Below are 21,398 nucleotides of genomic sequence, written 5' to 3'. Positions count from 1 at the left end.
CTTCAAGAAAAAAAAAAAATCACTTGAACCTGCTTAAAAGGAAGCCATCAAACAAAACCAGTACCTTGGCCAGTTTTGTCTGAAAGACTTGGGAGCACTGAAATTGCTCCATGGACAGAACTGGTGAGAAATCAGACATTCATGGTAACAGCAAATAGACAGAAACTACACATCCTTCAATGTGAACAGCTGGATCTGGAAAAGAGCGTCTGTCTACAGCTTTAAAACAACAGGTTTAGGCTCTACAATGTGCATTTATCCAAGTAAAGTTAAGGAGTGGTAAGCAACAATCACGTCAATGAGACGAATATTTAAGTGCTGACCAGAACAGAAGAACCCTGAAGGAGGAATTTGAGAAACAACAGTGGAGTGCTGCTGCTCTAAATCTGACAGTCACACATGCAAACACGCACAAATAAAACAAGAAAAAGGGGGACATGAAATAGGACTGGAGAGGTTTTTACACAGAATCATCAATGCTCCTACCCTCCTCCTCTCTCCATTACCCGAAAGCTTTAAAAACATTAGCTCTGGTTTTTGCATCCATTTTGGGGCAGAAAATTGGGATAAAGCTAGATGAGATCCCAAAATCTTTCCTCAGCTTCATATTCTGTCATTTTTGGGTGGGGGTTCTCGAAGAAAATCACCTTCTGTAGAAAACTAAAATCTCTTAACTCAATACTTGGCAATTACTAGATATTTATTGTTGAACACACCAAGAGGCAAATGCTGCCCTTCATTATGAAGTAGTGAACTGCCTAGCAGTCAAAATCCAGCAGTTTTACCACTACACTGTTACCAGCAATTTTAAATAACATTTACATACCTTTATTTTCTCCCATTCTGGGATCCAACTTGATTATTATGTACACAATTTTAAGATTCATGTATTTTTATGAAGCTAAAATGTACAGTTCTCAAAAGCTGAAGCGTTTGCAGCTCTGCTTCAACTGTAACCATCAGCCACTCAGCTAAGCTTTCACATTCACACTGCAGGAAAGGTCATATTCTCAATGCAGCCTACGGCCCTGATCTCTGGTTGTCCAACAAAAGTACCACTGTCACACCAGCAGAGAAGAGGCACTGTTTTATTCCTGCTGTATTATTTCACTTACTATTCTATTGCCTTAAATGTAACTAAAGATAAACCCACTTCTTTAACTAGAGGTCTGTGTCCTTTTTCACTGACTGCCAAAACAGTGTTACAATTAAACTGTATAAAAAATTAGAGGTTTGGATTTCTGCTTTTGTTTAAATTTATTTTCAAAGTCCTAAATCTTTTGGTATATAGGCCTGTGTGGTTGGTCTTTTCAAGACAGTTGATAATCCAGGCTACTCAGTGACAGACGTATATATGAGTAAATCTATACATTTATTTTTCAAATTTTCCCTACAATACATACATCAAAAGTTTCTGAAACACACCTCACAATGAAAAATGGTGGTGGTGGGCAAGTAGTAGCATTGTTCCAAGATGGTTATAAAATGAGACACCATTTTCACTATGAAATCAACAGGATCATGCACAATTGTTGGCTTCCCCTTTTAATCTGGTTTGCTTAATTTCTCTGATTTTTTTACTTATTCCTTTGTCTCCCAAACACCTTATTAATGCTTTCCATTTGGCTTCTCCTTGATGAGGGGAAAAGGAAAGCAGTATACCAAGCATATGAATTTTTATCAGAAAGCAGCAATTTGCTGTAGGTCATATAGGGTTAAGAACTTTCTTCATGTTTCAGTGGACACAGCTTTTTATCTTTAAGATGCTTCTTGCACTGAAATTGACAGACTTCTCAGATGTCACTTGAAAAAAATTTAAAACCTTAGAACATCAGAGATTGAATTGTAAATGCAAATCATCACCTCATGTTCACATCTCATCTGACTTACAGGCCAAAATGCAAACTGCCTTCCAATTCTAACACAGAGACACCTTCCACCATTTCTTCGTGAAAAATGAACCTATAGACCAAGAAAGCCACACAGGAGGGAAAGAGAGTATCTCGATCTCCTCACATCTCCCACATTAGTTTAGGGAAAAAACTCCAACAGATGTAGGCCAACTGCAAACTCATTTTGTATTTTGCACATTCTAGCTTATAAATCCAGAAAACAAAATAACCTGACTGAGCATTTAGTTTGGATGCCTGACAAAGCCTCAGCTTCGGCACCTTTTCATACTCCCAAAGTATAATTCTTTCCAGAGTCTGGATCAAGGGAGCCAGACTTGAGATTACAAAGCATCCCACCTATTTGGCAAAAGAATGGATTTAGCACTTCACGCTGAATCTGCTCAACTGGTTAAAGGCTTCCCATTAAAACAACGATCAGAAATAAGTATATTTAAGGTCTTACACTTCCTACTCTGTAAAGTAGAATTAAAATGTTTATCAAAATGATTATGAAGAAAGCAATTGTATTTTGGTGCATTCAGACTCCAAATATGTAAACAAATCTGTTCAAATTAAAATATTTATACACATTTACATTATACAAGCAGTAGAGAAATGTATGTCTACATGTCCTCTTCAAATGTCTTAAATAGCATGCCCTCTAAGGAACTGTTAATTAAAAAATGTAAATTAAAAAACTCAAACTCATTTATACTGACTGAAAGTTTTTTAAAACACTAGGTTTTATTAGCCAATTCCATGAATACCATCTGCTACCATTTTCAAATAACTAATTTACTAATTTTTAGCTAGATTTAGAGACTGGAGATTTTTTTGGTACACAAGCAAGGACCTGCGTTAGTCCCTCAATAACACACCATCACCCTCACTGTGTGTTCCCATGCTTCTATATCCTCTTTTCACATTTCTTTTTCAGGAAACCATGTTTCTCTCAGTCCAGGCCTGGTTAGATTACACTTTCTATTTGCTCTGCTTTCCCAGCTAGGAAAAACAGCTAGCTGCTTGCAAATAATTTCTCAAGTAGTTAAAAAAAGGGGGGGGATTTTCTTTTTTAAATACCAAATTTGCAGTGATATTCTTAAAAAAAAACAAAAAACAAAAAACAACAGTAATCAGAGCTAAGATCTACTAGACATCAAGAATGAGGTTTTACTATTTCAAACTGGCGCACCACAACTATGACTGTGTGACCATCACTGAAGCAGTGCCCTGTTCCCAACGCCTTCCAATACAAATCCCAGTTGCTGTATTAAGTGGGCAGCAGGGGGGAAAATCTTTAAAACTGCAAAGGACAGATGAACCTTCTGGTCCTCTCTCATCACAGCACGCTTGCTAACTTTGAGGTGGGCCAAGAACTCTGTGAACTATTGGAACAGAAAAAACCCAATGGGAGGCAATGACCTGCTACACAGAGTATGGAGGGATCACGGACAGTCATCTGAAGTAAGACAGGGAAGAGAACCACAAGCAAGAGATGTATAATCACATAGTTCATAGAAGAATCTGAGGGAAGGCAAGTCATTCATAACAACAGGTAATTTAACAACTGATGACTACTTTATTCACTTAGTTGTACAATATTTGGGTTCAGCTTACAGAGTAAAAGAGTAAAAAAGTTTCCTACCACTTCATGTGAAAAGTAACAGCAGATAAACATTACAGTATTACAGTATCCCACCGCTGTACCATTCTTCCGAATGTAAGGATCAAGATGTAAGGGCAATGTTCTTTTTCCCACTGCTTCAGTACGCCTCATCTTAGTGGAAATAAACACAACTTCTGTATTTGTATGCTGTAAAACTGCACATTTCCTTACCCTGCAATCAGCAACTGCTGGAACTTCATTTGGAAGGAAAAATCTAATCTTTATTTTGTATAACACAGCTACAGGCATGCTGACTTTTCAGCTGTTATCACAGAGGACTGTTACCCACCCGGCTCCCAAATGCCATCATACCACCAACTCCAGCATCACCAGGGTATGTATGGATATTCAGAAAACTTAAATAAGGTTCCTTAAAACACAGCCCTAGCACCCTGCCAAAACTACTTTTCCTACTAGATGGGTAAGCAGCAGATCTCTCCAACATGGTGCTGTCATGTTCTCTTCCAGTGTTTCAGACTAGTTCCTGTGCTGCTGCCTTTATGTGTGATCAAAGCCTGCAGACAATGCAAAGTGTTCTTTACATTAATACATTTACTGTTCCTTACATCAAGCAAGCTTGTAAGAGTATTCTGCCACTTCAGATACAAAACTTGGGAAGCCAGTTTTCTGAGACTTTTATTTCCAGTTAGCGAATCATAGCCTCTTCCAAAGAGTCTCACTCCTGTTTACTCACTCTTTGCATGTATTTTCTCCTATTTTCCTGCATCCTGCAGCAGAGGTACACAATCAGAAGCATTCACTCCAACTCAGATTCATAACCTGATACCAGAACAGTCAGAAGAAAGGAGCACACTGACTCAGAAGCAACTTGGCTATCTTCACTGGCAGACAACGCATATTTCTATGCAGAGGCTCAGAAAAAGCACATTTTTATTTCTCCTCCCAAAACATCACAAACCAATTTCTACGGCAAGTTAACAAACTGATGAACAGTTCAGTCAGCAATGCTGACTCACACTTTCTGACTCATGTTCTCCTTCTGTCTCAGTCCTACTTTTGCAATCTCTTTTTTTTTCCTCCCTACCTCCACACAGTTTCCTAGAATCGAAAGGAAGTTCACACATTTTATCACCTCAGATGAGCATATGCATCAATTTATCCTGGAGTAGACTAAATTACTACTACTCCAGTGAAACTGCTACATGTTTTAGACCCAGTGAATACAGTTAGCTTCTAAATGAAAAAAAGGAAAAGAAAAATGTGCTATATTGGGTGTTACACAAAGATAACGTCACATTATAAGGAGAATAAAACATCATCGTGTTACTGTATGTACTTTAAGGATAACTGGAAAAAATGCTGTGTGTTGGGAAGAGGTTATCTTCTCACTACTATTTCAAACTTCTTTTATGAAAAAAGAATAATCTTTTGAATTCCAGCAATAGCTTATGTATCTTGGGCTTGGTGCTGAGCTACTCATGAAGCTGTTCCAATACAGTGCAGACACAATGCTCATAAAAGAAGTTATTAGTAGCCTTAAGTAGGCTGTTCTAATCAGCTACTTGGAGCTGCAGTGGAAACAAAGAGTAAGAATACTGACTTGAAAACCCTGAGATGTAATGGAATATTCACTATTAGGATGACAATCCTCAGGGTGTACACAAAGCAAGCGCAGTAGTAACCCAAGACATCAAAGCTGTTTACAGCTTAAGCCACTTTCCTTTTCCCCCCTAAAGATTAATTAAAAAGGGAGCATAACTGCTCATCTGAAACAAGGGGGGGAAGTCACTTCTCTAGTACTTAAAATACAGTAATTTAAGTATGTATTGAGTAAGGCAATAACACCTATCTGTTCACACCAGGGCTCTGTTCACACCAGGGTCGGAGTAAGAGAATTCCTGAAAGGCAGTTATATAGCTAAAGTTAACTGGGTGCTTGCTACTGTCTTTGTATCTGCAGGAGGTTTAGTCAGCTTTTAATACAATCACCCCTGGCACAAAGATCTACCAACTCTTGAAAGAGGATTCAGGAGCTCAGAAAAGAAGAATTGCAGAGAAGTTTACCTTTAACCTAACTATATTTTCAACATTTTAAATTATATATTTAGGGCTGAGTTCCACATTGCTTTATTAACATTAGGTAGACCTAAACGTGCAAGCAGCACTTTGCATAAATAGGGACTACAGAATTTAGGTTTTGAACTTCTAAAACCATTTGTTTCTCTTTTACAACACAGCCAAAATAATCAGCCTCATCTGATAAACAACATTTAATTGCCTGCTACTTGGTTTTGTACAGCTACTGTACTTACTACCAGCAGTCTCACTGGGCTACAGTTAGAAATTATCTGCAGTTATTAGTGAGAGCAAAGCAAAACTTACAGGAGAGAAAACCCACAGAAATGCAAAACTAGCAATAAAAGTTTAGTTTTTAAGATACCCACATTAAGATGCACATCTGACAAACAAATGGAGTGAATGCAAGGTCTTCTGAAAAGTGGGGCTATACAAAGAGGATGCTATGTTGATGATAAGGATGAAGAAAAGAAGATGCATTATATCTAAAAAAACACTTTCATGGGAAATAAACTCAAGCCTTCAACAGAGTCCTGCGAGAGCTGGAACCCACTGTCTCCCTGGAAGACCTTCTCCCAGCCAAGATCAAAAGTTGTACTCAGACTACAGTATCAAAGGTCACAGTTTACAGCTCACAGAGATACCATTAAATCATCACTTCATGTTCACGTCTTGCATGGCTTTACGTGCCATACTTGATGTCCTCTTGGCTGGTCTTACTATTTAGCAGAGATCCAAAACATTTTAAAAATGCCACCAACACACCACCAATCACTTGTTAAACTCAAATGACCCAGATGCTTTGTGTCACTGCAGCATGAAGACTTTCTGTCCCTGGCATCCTTCTTGCTGTGTTTTTAACTTTGAACTAAGCCTCAGATTAGCAGTGTGTCACTAGAACAAGGATACTTCCATTCTTAATTCTGCAATATTCAAGCATCATCCTTTAAGAACAAGGAAACTGGTAGTGAACAGGTTCTTAGCTCTTAATCCCTGCCAGTCATTTTCTATTCAAGTATAGGAAGTCCCATAGTAGTCTACTACTACTTCTTTCTTGTCAGCCTTTGTGAAGGGAAAGGACAGTCATCCTTTACTATGACAGAGACACTTTCCTTCTGCCTAGACCCATAAAATAACAATGAAAAGCCCAGAATCATTGTTTTCTTCAATTATTTTATCCTTCACCGATATTCCTCTTGTGATTCAACTGCTTGCCTTTGCACACTGTCAGATTCTTCCAGTAAGCGTCAAGCAGAAAACGCAACTAGTGTCCCTGTCCATGGTAACATGTAAGGAACACCACTACCTTGTGTGTTTAAGGAAACATCACTGAACTACAATCCTTAGTACCTATTTAATGTTAAACAGATAGTGGCCTGCTACCTCTGCGAAATGGTTATGTCCTTGAAAAATCTATTATAGGACTGTATTTGGCCTTCTTTCTATTTGCACAGCAAGCAACTGCAAAGATTTGTAATTTCCAATAGGAATTACTTTCACATTAATGGTAACATACATCCATGTGTATCCATCATATCTAAGCCAGCCTACAGAAAATTCAGCTATTGGTTCTGCTATCTGGAAATACCTCTGCAAATAATTTTCTTCATATTTTGAAAGCACAGTACTCCTCACCATTAGAGTTAGCCATTTGAGAAGAAGTCTTTTTCATCTTATCCCTCAACTCATATATGAGCCAGCATTAATACTTCACTTTTCCACTTCGTCATGCACCAAAATCTGGTTTGGATCACTTGCTAAGGGACAGCGTTATTTGCTGTCACTTTTATCAATCCTTTGCACAGGCACCAAGTTGCAGGACAAGTAGAAATCTCATCAAATAAACACTGAGACACTTTTTAGGAGTACTACCAACCAACCACAGAGCAGCAGGTGGCACCACTCCACATTACAAATACTCATCACCACCAGTGGTGTGACATGAAGCGAAGGCTAACATGAAATAAGCTTATTGCTAAATCCTACTGACATGTTCTGTTAGGTCTACATTTTATGTTCAGGAGAGTTCAGCGAAGGATGGCTGACAGCTTGGTACTAAGATCCACAGACTTACCTCCAGTGAACATTAGGAAGCATTCATAAAAGTAAAGAGAGTGGCTTTCTAGTTATGTTAGATTTTCTTCCTATTACAAGGGACTACTTCTAAAACTCACAAGTCAGGGACTTCTGTTAGGTTTGGTTTTGCTTTAAAACAAATATAAGCAGAGATGCCCCACTTTCAGGAAAAAATTCTGTATCAAGTTTGAATCTAACGAACCCTCATGAAAGCAGAGCATGTATCATTTTCTCTGAGGACTACTGACCCAAGTAAGTAATGGCACACACTCCTCAATCCCAAACTATGCTAGTGCTGGCACACATCTTTCAGTATCTTGCTGGCCAGGTACAGAACTCAGGCTCTAAAAAAGCAAGGGGCACCAGGCAATCCTCCATGAGGCTGGATTTTCTTCTTCTGTCTGTATGAATGCTATGTATTCCTTCCACCTGGAAAGCAATTCAGAAAGGTGGAACCGAACTGAGTAACCTTTCTCATATTTACACGTTTCTTGCAGCTAACAAGCGTGTTAAATCCTTTACATGAAAGGGCTGGGATCATGGTATTTTTAAATTGCCAATCACTTCCAGTTTATGAACAAAACTGATTATTAACCCAATGTACTAGTTTAAAGATAATCAGGGAAAGATATAAGACCATGTGACCAACAATTTTTTCTACCATGAACAGAAAACTTTTTGCAAACTCTTTTTGCCATTTAATCTAAAACCAAGACTTCAACAACACTTATAATCACACAACAGAAAAAAATCTTAAGCCGTACAGTTAGAAGTTTGAAATTATTTCCAACTTAGATAAATTACTTCCTATCCTAGTCTATCATCATTAATATAGAAAGCGTACAAACTACAGCTGATCAGCATAGCAAATGCTGACTTTTTACCCATATGGTAAACCTATTAGTCATAGTTTACCTCCACAGCAAATTATGCATTCATTATGCACACATCCCTTTTTATAAGAAGCATGAATTTCAGATAAATAAAATTGCGTGGTTTACATACTCTTGGAAATACCAGCTTTGGGAAGCACTGAAAAAAAATTCCATGCTGATGCAAGACAGACTTTATTCCTTTGAAGGCGTAGTGTCTTCGCTGTTTCAGAACTTCACCAACACATGCTGTATGTAGTCTGTGTGCTAAACACTCATTTAAGGAAATCCAACTGGCAGCAAAACTATCCAGTGCTGTGCTAGCCAAATTTGCTAACAGGCAGAAATTACTCTACAAGCTTACTATATTTTGACCCATTCAACAACAAGCAGGTTTTTTAAGAACATACATAATAAAAAAAAACACTCCAAACCACACAACAGCTACACACCCCCTTAAAATAGCCATTCAGTTTAAACTATAGTAGTTTACACTGACTGGTATTTTGGCAAAACTGCTAGGGTAACACACATTTTCATCTTTTTCCTCTCCCTTTGGACTTTCTTGCATGCTGTATATAAAATCACATTCTACAGCTGAGGCAGGCAAACTGCTTTGGTCCTACCCCAAGCCCTTCCTGGGTACTAGCTTTTACTTGAACTGGGAGACACCTATCCGCCCACAGAACTGATAGCTGCACAGGATGGAAACACCAGGCTCCAAGGCAATTCAGTTCAGTGAGGCTGCACCTTCCTTGTCAACATTACCTGACTCTGAGATAGCACCATTTAGTCAGTTACCTGTAAATCTGTATCAGTGTATTCCTGGATTATTGTTGCAATACCAAGGGATCTGCCTATACTATCCTTTGCATGATCAAGTAATTGCACCACTAGGGCATTTTCCTTTTATTTTAATAGTGTTGGGTCTTCTGTTTCATTGTTTTTGGGGGTTTTGTTTATTGTTGCTTTTCATGGCAGTGGGTTTTCTTTGGGGGTTTGGGGGGTAATTGAGTTCTTTCTTGTCCCTCATCTTACAGCTGTGGCAGAAATGCTGATACAGAGCGGAAAAGTGTAGAAAAGGAGTAGGAGCTCTCAGAAAAATGGACACAAGAAGGGAAGAGGTAGCTGAGTGAGTGGAGGGGAAAAAAGGCAGTTGCTGCTGTTGAAAACCAACAATTATTAAAATTACATGCATGAAAATGAGCTGATAACTTTCCAGTTTTTATCTCTACCTCAGCATTGCCAAAAAAGGTTCAAACTGACAGCTTTTCATAGACTACTGGAATTTCACAAGGAAAGTATTTTAATTGATCAATCATTAAACATTAACAAACACATATAACCTAATGACAAGGAGACAGAAGACCAATAGCTTCTGATCTGTGAGGAACAGAGCTTTGAGGGCTGGGGGAAGGGGGACAAGCTGCTGGCATTTTAGGAGGGGTGTTTGCCCTCTCTTCCTTTTTAGGAAATGAAGCTCTAATTTTAGCTTTTATAAACTTCACAGATATATATTTAGATACAGGAGACAACTTTGTCTTGTTTTTTATTACTGCTCACAGCTGTAGAAGTATTTGTAATACTGTCTCATGAATGAAATGCATTAAAACACCCTCAAACACACAAAAACCCCTTTATATACAAATAAAAATTCCTTCCAATAAGTCTCATCTGACCTTAAACTTTAAATGTCAGACCACCACCTGTCAGGAGATTGATAATGTTTCTTTGCTTTGCATTCGGCATGCGAGTCTTACTTGTGATCCCAGACTTCAGGGGCATGCACAGAACTATCTGTCTTCTACTTAGAAAGCAGTCCAGAGCTGCTTCATGAGAATCTAGTAATGGAATACAAGAAAGTAATCAAAAGGTTTTGCTTCCATTTACTCTGTGTCCATGACTGAAGGGGTAGGCAGAGGTGATGAAAGGAACTTTTCCTGATGGTCTTTCTTATTGAACAAGTGGCATTTGCTTACCTATATATTTATTACCAATGCAATATCTGAGCACCAAAAGAAAATACTGATTGCTGTATCCTCGCTGATTATGTGAGGTCAGAGCTCTCTACAGATGCCACAAAGCAACCGAATAGACACAGTGGAGGAAAACCAGGGCAAAGTTAATAATGTTTGAGGTTCCAAGTGCCACAGGAAATAACATCAGAAGTAACTCACTGTACTGGCTAACCAGGCCCTCTGAAAAAAACACAAAAACACAGGCTACATTTCTAGCCATTTTTGTTTTGTTTAAAGGAAAGAAACACGAGCATTCATGAATGTTTCAGTTTTGGACTGACAATCAGATTCAGTAAGCCAATAATCAATTTATTGCAAGTCAGATGTTTTCATAGCCTCATGGAAAAAAGAAACAGCAGCAGCTTCATCTGACACCAAGTTCTTTAAGTTCAACAGCAAACTGCATTGCACATGCACAGGAAGCAAGATACAAATTTTCCGTAATGAATCAGCCATATTGTGGGACCAAAATGCATGACAAGTACCTGTGTTACTATTTACCGATGTGAATATGCAAGTACAGTTATCTGATCATTAAAATGATTGTGAAATAATCCTATTCAGGCGTATCAAGCTACTTCAATTTGACACAGCATTGCAAGACACGTGTAATCCTAAAAACAGTCAGCAAAACAATCAGATCACAGGTATTTAGAAGTGACCACAGTTTGACAGAGGGGCAAGAAAAAACAAAGCAGTGTCAATGTTGGTTTGCAGGTAGAAGAAAAGTCTGCTTTACACTGTTCTGCTGGATACTAATGGAAATGCACAGCCCCGTCTCAGGTTTATTAATAGAACTCAGTGGTTCAACAGTATTTCTAGACTTTATGTTTTAACATTAGATCTCTTCAAGTAAACTGAGTTTACCAAGTTTGAGTACCTCTTATCAGACTGATAGTTTATATCAAATAATATAGGTAAGGTCAAGACAGGCAATACTGTGTAAAAAAATGAGCACCTGAATATGTCAGAGAACAATTCTGCCCAAACTTAATATACAATATGCAGCCATAAAGAGCCTCACGAAAAAAAAATAATCTGTTCAACATTTCCCTTAGAAAGTAGGTCTAAATAAGAAATGCTGACAAGAAAATAGGTTGAAAGAACTCCTCCTGAAAGAGCTAGCACATATAAATAGTAATGACAGCTTACTGACAGTTTTACACAAAATGAATAAAAAATTCCACTTATCTTGCTATGGAAAAAACAAGAACTAAATCATGCATCAAGTAGGACACCAGATCAGGCCAGATGTTTGTGGGACTAACACTGCGTCAAACAAATATTGGCTCTGATCCAAAGAGACAATTAGGACAGTGTGATCCTAGTAAGACACTTCCTAAACTTCAAACCCAATTACTGGAATTTATTACACTGTGAACTTATACTTGATGTTGGAGACCTTAAATTACAAAAATCTCTAAAAGCACACTGTATTATACTTAATATTTAGTACTTAGAGAGCACAGAACTGCATCCATAAAATGAATTATTTAAGTTTAAAAAATTATATAACCTCAAATGGTTAAATCGGCACAGCTACCAGGAGTAGAAGACATACTAAATGGAGAAAATAACTACAAGTCCAACACTGTCCTTAAATAACCACATTTTAAAGAATGGCATCCCAAAATACACACCTTGCAGTATTCTACAACCTACAGCATCCGAGCTGATAAAGCACTGACATCAGCACAGAAGCTTCTGCTCTCTGCAAGCATTGTTCACCACTGCAAAGTGCAGGGAAAAAAACAATTATTTCATAAATCCATTGTGAATATACAGCTTTCTCCTCCTCTTCAAGGAAGTCAATCTAAAATTATTTTTTTTTTGTCATTTAAGTGTTCAACATACCTGCCAAAGTAAATTTTCACAGATAAAACCCCATAAATCTACCACATTCATGATTTCAGGGACTAGTAGGCAGAGATCATATACTTACAGGATTAATTCAGTTAACTTCAGGTATGTAAATACAGTCCTTATGCAAGTATAACTGCTGCTGCTTTCACTCTGTTCTTTTCTACCGCACATACACACACACAAAAAAAAAAAAAAAAACCCACAGTAGAAAAGCATAAAGAGAAAACTGATTCTGTTTTTATTTCTCAATATCCATGAGGTTTCATTAATGAGTGATCAAGCAAAAAGGATAAAAGGATAAAAGTTCGCAAGCCAGCAGCTGGCATCACAGGCACTCTCCATAGCCGAATTCAAAAGAAATGTCAGTTAGAGTGGCAGCAGCTACAGTCAATGCTGGAAGCTGATGCCTCTGCAGGAAGAGGATGCTGGGAGATTTTCCCAATCTGTGCTGCAGCCTAATTCTAATCCATCACTCCTAACTGCAAGGAGAAAATGGAGACATGAGGAATGCAAAGTAATTTATATTTAAAAGGGAGTTACCTCAGCATTTCCTGAATATCAAAAAAAAAAAAAAAGTAAATGCTACCATTAAGTCAGAAAAGCATACCAATGCAACTGCAGTAAAAATAGATCAAACATACAAGAGTTGGTAGCAAGCTGCACTGAAAAAACTAGCTCATATTTGATTTTCATTATCTGACACTACTCAATTCAACATATTTTTTTATTAACCCTTTGACATTTTTTCCCCAGAAATCCAAGGTTTTAGCTAGACTCCCATGACCAAAATAAATCAATAGCACAAAGGCAGCTAACAAACAGGTTCATGAGTATCAGCAGCAGTAGGAAAAATGGAGTCAGAAGCAAAACAGCTGCAACAGAGATAGTTTCATCCCCTTGGTCTAATCTCTTCAGATGAGATGTGGGAAAGCTCAGCACATGGTAGCTAAGCTGCAGAAAATTAAACTATATCCTCCACCATTACCTTCAAAAAGTATTCTTTAAAGCTGTACCACCTGGGCTAACAGTACCTACCCCTAGCTATGTTTATTGTCATGAACTGAGATTTACTTTAAAAAAATCCTTTAAAACACAATGCAGGAAATTACACATTTGCATTTGCTCATTACAGATGGGTGTTAAGCTATAAAAGCAGCAATACTTCAAACTAAGCCATTTAAATGATTTATTTTTGAAAAATGCAAGCAACATACTAGGAAAGAGTTGCACAGTGCTTTCTAAAACACCCAGGGAAACCAAGGGCTGTGATCAGGTAAGACAGGGTTTGCAGGACAGAGGTGAGATGGATAGTGGCAACTTAGGGACAACAGCAACTTTAAAATCAGGATGTTCCTACCTCCCCCCCTGACAGTGGTAAAGACCAAGGAGTTCAGATACCAGTATTCTCCACCATGCGACGTGGAAGCAGTGCTTATGTGTATTGTCACTTATTAACAAAATTTTGGCCAGGGAGAGAGTCAGAGGGTCAGGATCTCTCTCATCTCTTTTGCAATGAAAGGTAAACCATGTTTTAATCAAGGTTGAGCAGTCACATAAAAGTTGACCCAGTTCACACACAAAACATACAATGTTCTGTAATTGACTCAGCATAAATTGCAGATAGTCCACAACTGAGGCCTCAGAAAGTATTCCCCAGTAAAAACTGAGAAAGTGTCAGGAGCACATTTCCAGTAAACTGACAAAAGCAAGCTTTCTTTTGAATGTGTATTGGTGTTTGCCGACAGATTTTCCCTAGATTGTCTTAAAGAAAAACCCACTGATACACACTCAGGCCACCTTCCACTCATATTGTTTCCCAAAATGCTCTCAGACAGTTTTCAACCACTGGGGACAGGGTGGTGGGGTGGGACAAAAAGAAAACAACTACTCAAACACAACATTATTAAAGACCAGAGAGGTTTTTGTTCATTTGGTAGTTTAAAATAAAGAATGTGGCAAACTTGGTTTTCAATCCTTTCTCCCAAAAAACAACCTTCCTTCACAGTATCTGAGCAAGTCATAACCTACAAGTTTTTGGTTTTTTAATCTATGAGTTAGCGCTCATCTTTTTCTTAACTAAAGCACTAATGACTTTAAGGTTGTACCACCAATCCAAAACATTAAGAGTCTACATCCCTTTCAAAGTCTCTGAAGTCACTCAGAAAAGGCAGTTCTCAAGTTAAAGACTGTGTAACACTATTTGCAGTCATACATTAAAGCACAGGATAAACATTAATTTCCTGAAAGAAACATGAAGAAAACAGATATGATCAGCAGATTATGTATTCCAGCACAACATCGAAATTCCACAATGATAATTGACAGGCTCCAGCAGTCCCCAGGAATCCCCGCCCCAAAAATATTATTATTATAGGAGTTTACAGCCACAGCGTTAGTTTATTTTTTATGAAAAAGCAAGCCACAAGCAGCAACCCAAATACTTGAACTCAATTAAGACAAACTTGTTTTGGTGAACACTGGATCACAGAAAACCAGGCTGTGGCACCTTTCTGTGCACTAGCCTTTCACTAACAGCTTGCATGTATGCCTATGTGGAAGAGATGCAGTGTTTCAGGTAGTTTTGTGTAGAATGCCCCCAAGATCTTCTGTTTGGGTTTGGGTTGGGTTTTGGTTTATTTCTTTCCCTCCCCCCTCTCCTGTTTTTTGCCCTCCTTGCTTTCTAAGCAGCTATGGACACAGGTAGAATTGCACATTTCAAAGTCAACAGAAGATACCAATATAGAAATATGCACAATGTGGCCTGAAGGCTTCTACTCAAATACAAACACACACAGAAATCTTACACCAGAGGCAAACAGTGTAGTTGCAATAAATATGGAAGAGTTTAGGACTGACATAATTATTGCCCACTTAAAACCCCTTAAATTCAAACAATTTATAATCCAGGAACAATTTGGAGTAGAGAAGGATTAGTGAGATTAGGCTGTTGTCTCACTACTGCAGTTCCAAATCTTAAGACTAGCAATATAAAGTAGCGACTGTGCCATATTTATGTAGTTACTGCATTGTATTTACGTAGGTATGAAAATACTATTTACTGGATACAAAAATCATCTTTACTGGATTTTTTCCTTTGACCTTGAGGACCAAACATAAGAAAATAAAATTATGATCATTTAAACTGTCACAACTGTTTCTCACCATCTTAAGACAATGTCAGAATTTGAGTTCAAACTTATGGAGACAAGCACTTCTTTTCTCTCCAAATTCAAATTTGAATTTAGGACCATTTCCTCAGCTGTTCAATTTCATTCACCAGCAAAACACACACGTGTGCAGGTAAAACTGAAATCTTAACTACACTTCTGAGATTACAAGGATAACCTGCTCTAACTTTCTTAAACACTTCGGGCCCTTAATCTGTCACCCTAGTAATACCACACAGAGCTGCTTTGGTAGGATCAAGGATTAACCGTATCCAGCTATGGGTAGGGAAAGGAAATGCAAAAGAGTAATGATAATATAGCAATGAAATATGTCTCTTTCTTTTGAAATTCATAAAGATGGAAAATCTCAAGAATTCCATTATTCATCAAAAATCACCTGTTTGCTTTTTCTACAGAATTCTAGCTTCCACCTTTTCACTAATTCATTTTTTTTATGTGTTTAAATGACATCTCACTCTGTTTCCACTGATGCTATAACTCAGGATCTGGTGTCAGAAATTTCTATACAGAGAGCACAATAGGAAGACTTCCTCTGCACATGAACCGCCTGCAGCAGTCAAGCAGACTACTATGTTTCTTCCCAAAGACAACTAAGAAACATTTGCTATAAACATGTCCAGGCAGCTACTGTATGATTGGTACATAATACAGTTACTCTAAATGTTGCTATTCATTTACACAAGCCTCTGATAATGGGGCAGTAATTGAAAACACCATCTTGCCTTTATCTCAAAGACAAAGACCGTGTGACAAACAGTACCATGGAAAAGCATAACAACTTGGTAACTTATTCATGTCACCTAAAGATGATATTTTAAAGAACAGTAAGTCAAATGAGGTGGGAGGAAATCCAAATTTCATACAAGTTCCTAACAAATTAAGAACTTCAGAGGATAAAATACAGAGAAATCAAAACAGCAGTGACAAGGTCAGTAAGTTGTGGTGATTAAAAATTTTTTGAGAACTCAAACCTCTTTTAATCTTCTTGTAAAACCAAAGAAGATATAACTTACAAAAATCATTCTTTGGCAACAGAAAACCTGGATCCCTGCATTCCACAAAAAGAATTTCTGAATAATTTGGGAGGAAATTAAGGTAGCAAAAATACACAGGAAAAAAGTCATAGAAGTTGAGAATTAGCTTGTTCAGTAAAACTGAAGTTAAAGTTCATAGTTTTTCCACATTAGAATTCAGGTATGGATGAAGCATTTTTAGCAAAAATTAAATAAAAGAACAATACACACATAAATCTGTTCCATCCATGTATGTCTTTGAACCTGTAGATGCTTGGCAGTTAACAGCATTAGGTTACTTTGTGAAACAGATTTCCTTTTAAATGTAAAGCAAGCAGACACTCCAGTGGAAACATAGGGAAGTATCTGGTAAAAAGTAGCTGATCATCACAAAACCTCCTGGCAGACACCTGAATTTCCAAAACAGAACAAACCATTTGTCTCCAGTTATTTGGTTCCTTTTACAACACAATACGCCAATCCGAAACCAATTCTCAGTTAACACAACCATGTAATGGCAAATCTGTTTTCACATATATCCCACCTATCCTCTCTGTAAGGTTGAAGATGCTGTATCAAAAGTTACTACCAAGCCCACACTTCAAAAACTTAGTAACTCCCTGACAGAGAGGATAGTGGGTGAAATACTACTGCTTGCTTAATTAAGCAAAATGGCAGACTAATCTACCTTTCTTTGGCTTTAGAGCCAGTGAGTAAAGAACTTCATTTACAGGTGGAACTCCATTTAATGGTCTTTCCACATTTCTACAAAGCAAGTATTTTAGGCTTATTACAAAAATTGTTTCAAAGCTGATGTGTATACCTACAGTTTCCACCATGAGTAGATGATCACAAGAGTCTAGATAAAGAATCTAATCCATTTAGACAATCGGAGCAAAGACTTATTTCCTCCTGGACCTGTCCTCATATACAACAGCCAGCACTAGAGATTTAGGGCACGATTTTACCCTATTAAGGTAACTAGTTACCCTTTTAACATCTAACCTGCACAACCTGGTATCTACAGTTAAGTGATAATATTTAAGGAACAAAGCCAGTTAAAGCCAAGCTAGATTAGCAAACCCATTTGCTAGCATTTACTGGAGCAATACACAGAGCAGTGTTACTCTATACATGTTTTACATGAAGAATTAGAATGATGTACGAAATACTATCAAGACATGGTTCCCACACATTCTTTCCAAATTCTCTAAACCAACAAGTTATCTGACAAAATCTGAACCAGCTATGATCTCATAAGTAAACATCAACAGTCTTTGTAGACACAATTCTCTATAAAAAGGTCCATTTTAATTAAATTCAATTGGGTATAAGCAAACTGCAATAAGCCACTCAAACCTATGCTATGTATATCATCACAGAGCTGTAATGATGCGACTTTCTTATCCAAAATAAAAGAGATTGAAACATTGATACATTGGAGAATTTTAAAAGAAACTTTTTGATTTTGCTGTTGATAATGTTCAAGATCATTGTTTGTTTCAATGTCACCATTGAATAATATGACTACTATACTACTCTGTTATTAACAGAAAAGCTACCATTATTCCTGACCTTTCCCTGTCTAGAATTAACCACGTGGCACTAGATTTGGGAAAGGCTTTCCCTCAGGCAAACTACCACTGTCATTCGAAAACTACACTCAAAAGAGTTTGAAGGAAGATAAGACTTCCACAAAAAGACCCAAGGGGGGTGAGGCAGGTTCAGTTCCTTCCATACTTTTTAAAAACAGCTGTACCTTCAAAAGAATAGAGTCTAATCAAGTGAAGAATCCTGCACAGATACAAAAGAATACACACATTTCTATATAATTTCTGTAACTGCAGAGCTGCTAATTGTCTAAACATAGAGCAAGTTATCAGCATCAAGTATTCCAGCTGAGATTATCCTGCTCTTACTGCTCAAATACACAAACAGAACTGCCTCTCTATGAACCTCATTTTCAAAGGAAACAACATACATAATTATGTCCACTGTCCAATCACACTCTTAATATTTTAACCTATTGGCCTGTTTCAATCAGCCAGATTTGGTACAGACACAGTGGTCTCAAAAAACAATTAAAATTAATATTTAGAGAGTGCAAAAATACCTGAAGGATACCCACTGAGGGAAAGGCTACAGTGTAATACTGAATATTCTGTTTTGTTGGCCTGCTGAAAAATCAAGCCATCTGTTGCCCATCCAGGAGCAAGGAGGGCACAGGTACAGCTGGGTGACAGGAGAGGTAAGCAGGTCGTGAGGACATCTGCAAGGATGAGCAAGAGCTTAGCCAATGTAGTTACTCACGTCGTACTATCTCTTCCGCTTGTGTAGGACCATCTGAACAAGAACTGTGGGTGGTCCTATGTTACTGAAACAGGCTGAACTAAAGGCTGTCAAACCCGAACAAATGGAAGTTAGTTTTAGAATATGCATATACCAGAATCAGGCAACAATGTAACAGCACATGCATTGCATTTTTGGCCAGCGGGCGAGGACGTCAACCACAGTTAGAGACGTTCAGCTAGAGACAAGTAAACTACACTATTTCTGTCCCACTAATATTCTCTCCATCATCCTGCATTTACTCTTCTGTATAATGATTATTACAGACAGAAGCAATACCAGGCAGAATAAACTACCACCAGTCTAACTTCTACACTATAAAAAGTCTCTATATGACAGCTATGAGCACAGAAGAGAGATTCAGGAAGAACAACTCAAATCTCTGCATGCCAATAATAAACGTTCATGCCCAGCTCAGCTATCAATAAAAACAACAAAACACCACCCTCACAGGAGTGAGTGTTGGATAAATATTCTCATAAAGTAAATATTAGAGTCACTTTCTTCCCTGTCCTGAGAGAAACAAGTGCCAGAAAGAGAAGTTAACTGATCATACAGCAGAGATCATACATGCTAGAGTCAAAGAAAGAAAAAGTAATCAACATAAGAATCTGATATACTCATGTTGAAAACTTCTCATTTCCTTCCTTCTGAGCCTCAGGAAGTGCTAAGTTTAATTTTTCAACTAAAGTTTTACATGGAGAACAGACCTTACTACTCTAGGTAAGATACAAATACAGGGTCTATCAAACCTGTAATGTATAATTTGCCAAGGCCATGGATATTTTGGCAATTAAATTCAGTCTAAAGCTACTGCTCTTGGGTCTAGAACTGTTTTAGAAAGCTTTTCCTCTAATGCTGTGCTGTCTTTTTTTTTTTTTTTTTTTTTACCATGCAGGATGTTCAGAGCTATCACTATGTGACCAGAAGTTACTAAATATGCTATTTTTAATCCTTTACAACTTTCACATTTGTTGACAAATACTTCATCACATGTATCAACCTAATTACACTTCCATTTCCCAGCTCCTGGGGATCTTAAATGTGCTGGAAAATGCAAATGTAGTCAGCGCATATAAAATTATGCTTCCCTGGAATGGTGTGCATATGGTATTTCATTGCTGTATAAGTAGTTTTAATAAAAGCATACACATTTTAAACAACTCTACTTACACAGGGATGTTTTCAAAAGCATCTTCAAAATTTTCCTGCAAAAGAAAAGAAAACTGAATCAAATGTGCATGTGATTTGAAACTCTGTAACACAGCAGAATGTTATCATTACCAGATAGCACTTAATTCTGCAACTTACAGTAATAAATTAATAGTATTATATAATAATAAAATATATAATAGCATATTAGTATAGATAACACATTATATTATAATACAGAATAATGTGGTAGTAGTAATATTATACAGTAATAATATAGTACAGTAATAATCAGAACATTCACAGTCTACTGGCTTATTGTTACGCTTTCAGTGCAAAGCATTACCCAGACACACACATTTCCTGTAGGCCCAGTACATCTGACTACAGCTAACTTAAACCAAAGACCTCTTCCTTTTCAGACTCCAAAAATTCCACCATGTAAATCACAGAGAGCAATGCAGACTTATACCTCAGGAGTTCGTGCAGCCCATCTGATGCATCCAGGATGGACTAGCTGACCAGTGTATCTACACATTAAAAAAAATAAAAAATGAAGTGTTTTAAGTGTATAGCTGATATGCAGGTTGGCTAGAGTATATATACTAGGTCCAGGATGCATTATAGATGACATGCATATACAGCCAGCTCATGCATTAGCAGGAGTTATGTGACCAGTTTGGTCAACATCTGGAAGATATATCTTTCCACCTAGATTCAAACCTAGGTTCAAATTTCAAATTAGAGATACACAGACATAAGAGTGGTTCAATTCAAGGATCATCTTTTTTTCTATCCAGTTTCCAAAACTGGTCTGTAGAAGTGCATAGCAGAGGCAACAGGGCAAACAGCCCTCCCTCCTGCATCTTTCCCTTGACCCCACACTTTGCAGCCTTATGGCAACTCAGGGGATTCCAGGCCTTAAAGTGGTTTGTCCATCTAGTGATTTTCAGTAGATCTCTGTTGCAAGTACGGGTCCAGTCTCCCTGTGATCCCATGTACACTTCTTATTTAAGAGGTAATGACCTCAGCAAGGAATTTCACAAGTCTGCCAGCCATTTTGTGCAAATAATAATTTCTACTTGAACCTGGCTCCTACTACCTTTGTTTAACATTCTCTAGCTTTTCAACTGAAACACAGTGAAGAATCTATTCACACTTGCTCTTTCCTTGACACTTAAGACACTGAAAAAATCTTTGGTTTATTATCCAGATCATCCATTTTCCAAGCCAAAGACTGCTACCTTAGTTTCTGTTCAAGGACTTAGTTGTT

General features: G+C 37.6%; 1 protein-coding gene across 9 annotated transcripts in view; it reads right to left on the bottom strand.

Moving 5' to 3' along the window:
* Positions 1-21,398, bottom strand: part of TTC39B (tetratricopeptide repeat domain 39B) — a 79,378-nt gene that overhangs the window by 28,379 nt on the left and 29,601 nt on the right. For 7 of the 9 annotated variants that reach the window (XM_056324287.1, XM_056324290.1, XM_056324286.1 and 4 more), the window contains one exon: positions 20,147-20,181. In XM_056324287.1, the coding sequence (XP_056180262.1) occupies positions 20,147-20,181 (35 nt within the window). Of the gene's footprint in view, positions 1-12,502; positions 12,524-20,146; positions 20,182-20,597; positions 20,656-21,398 lie in introns of those variants that run through there. The other 2 variants (XM_056324292.1, XM_056324284.1) reach the window with 2 other exon arrangements.

Source organism: Falco biarmicus, chromosome Z (genome assembly GCF_023638135.1).
Source record: "Falco biarmicus isolate bFalBia1 chromosome Z, bFalBia1.pri, whole genome shotgun sequence".
NCBI lineage: Eukaryota > Metazoa > Chordata > Aves > Falconiformes > Falconidae > Falco > Falco biarmicus.
The sequence above is the reverse complement of the archived record's forward strand: the minus strand, read 5'-3'. Positions and strand labels throughout refer to the sequence as shown.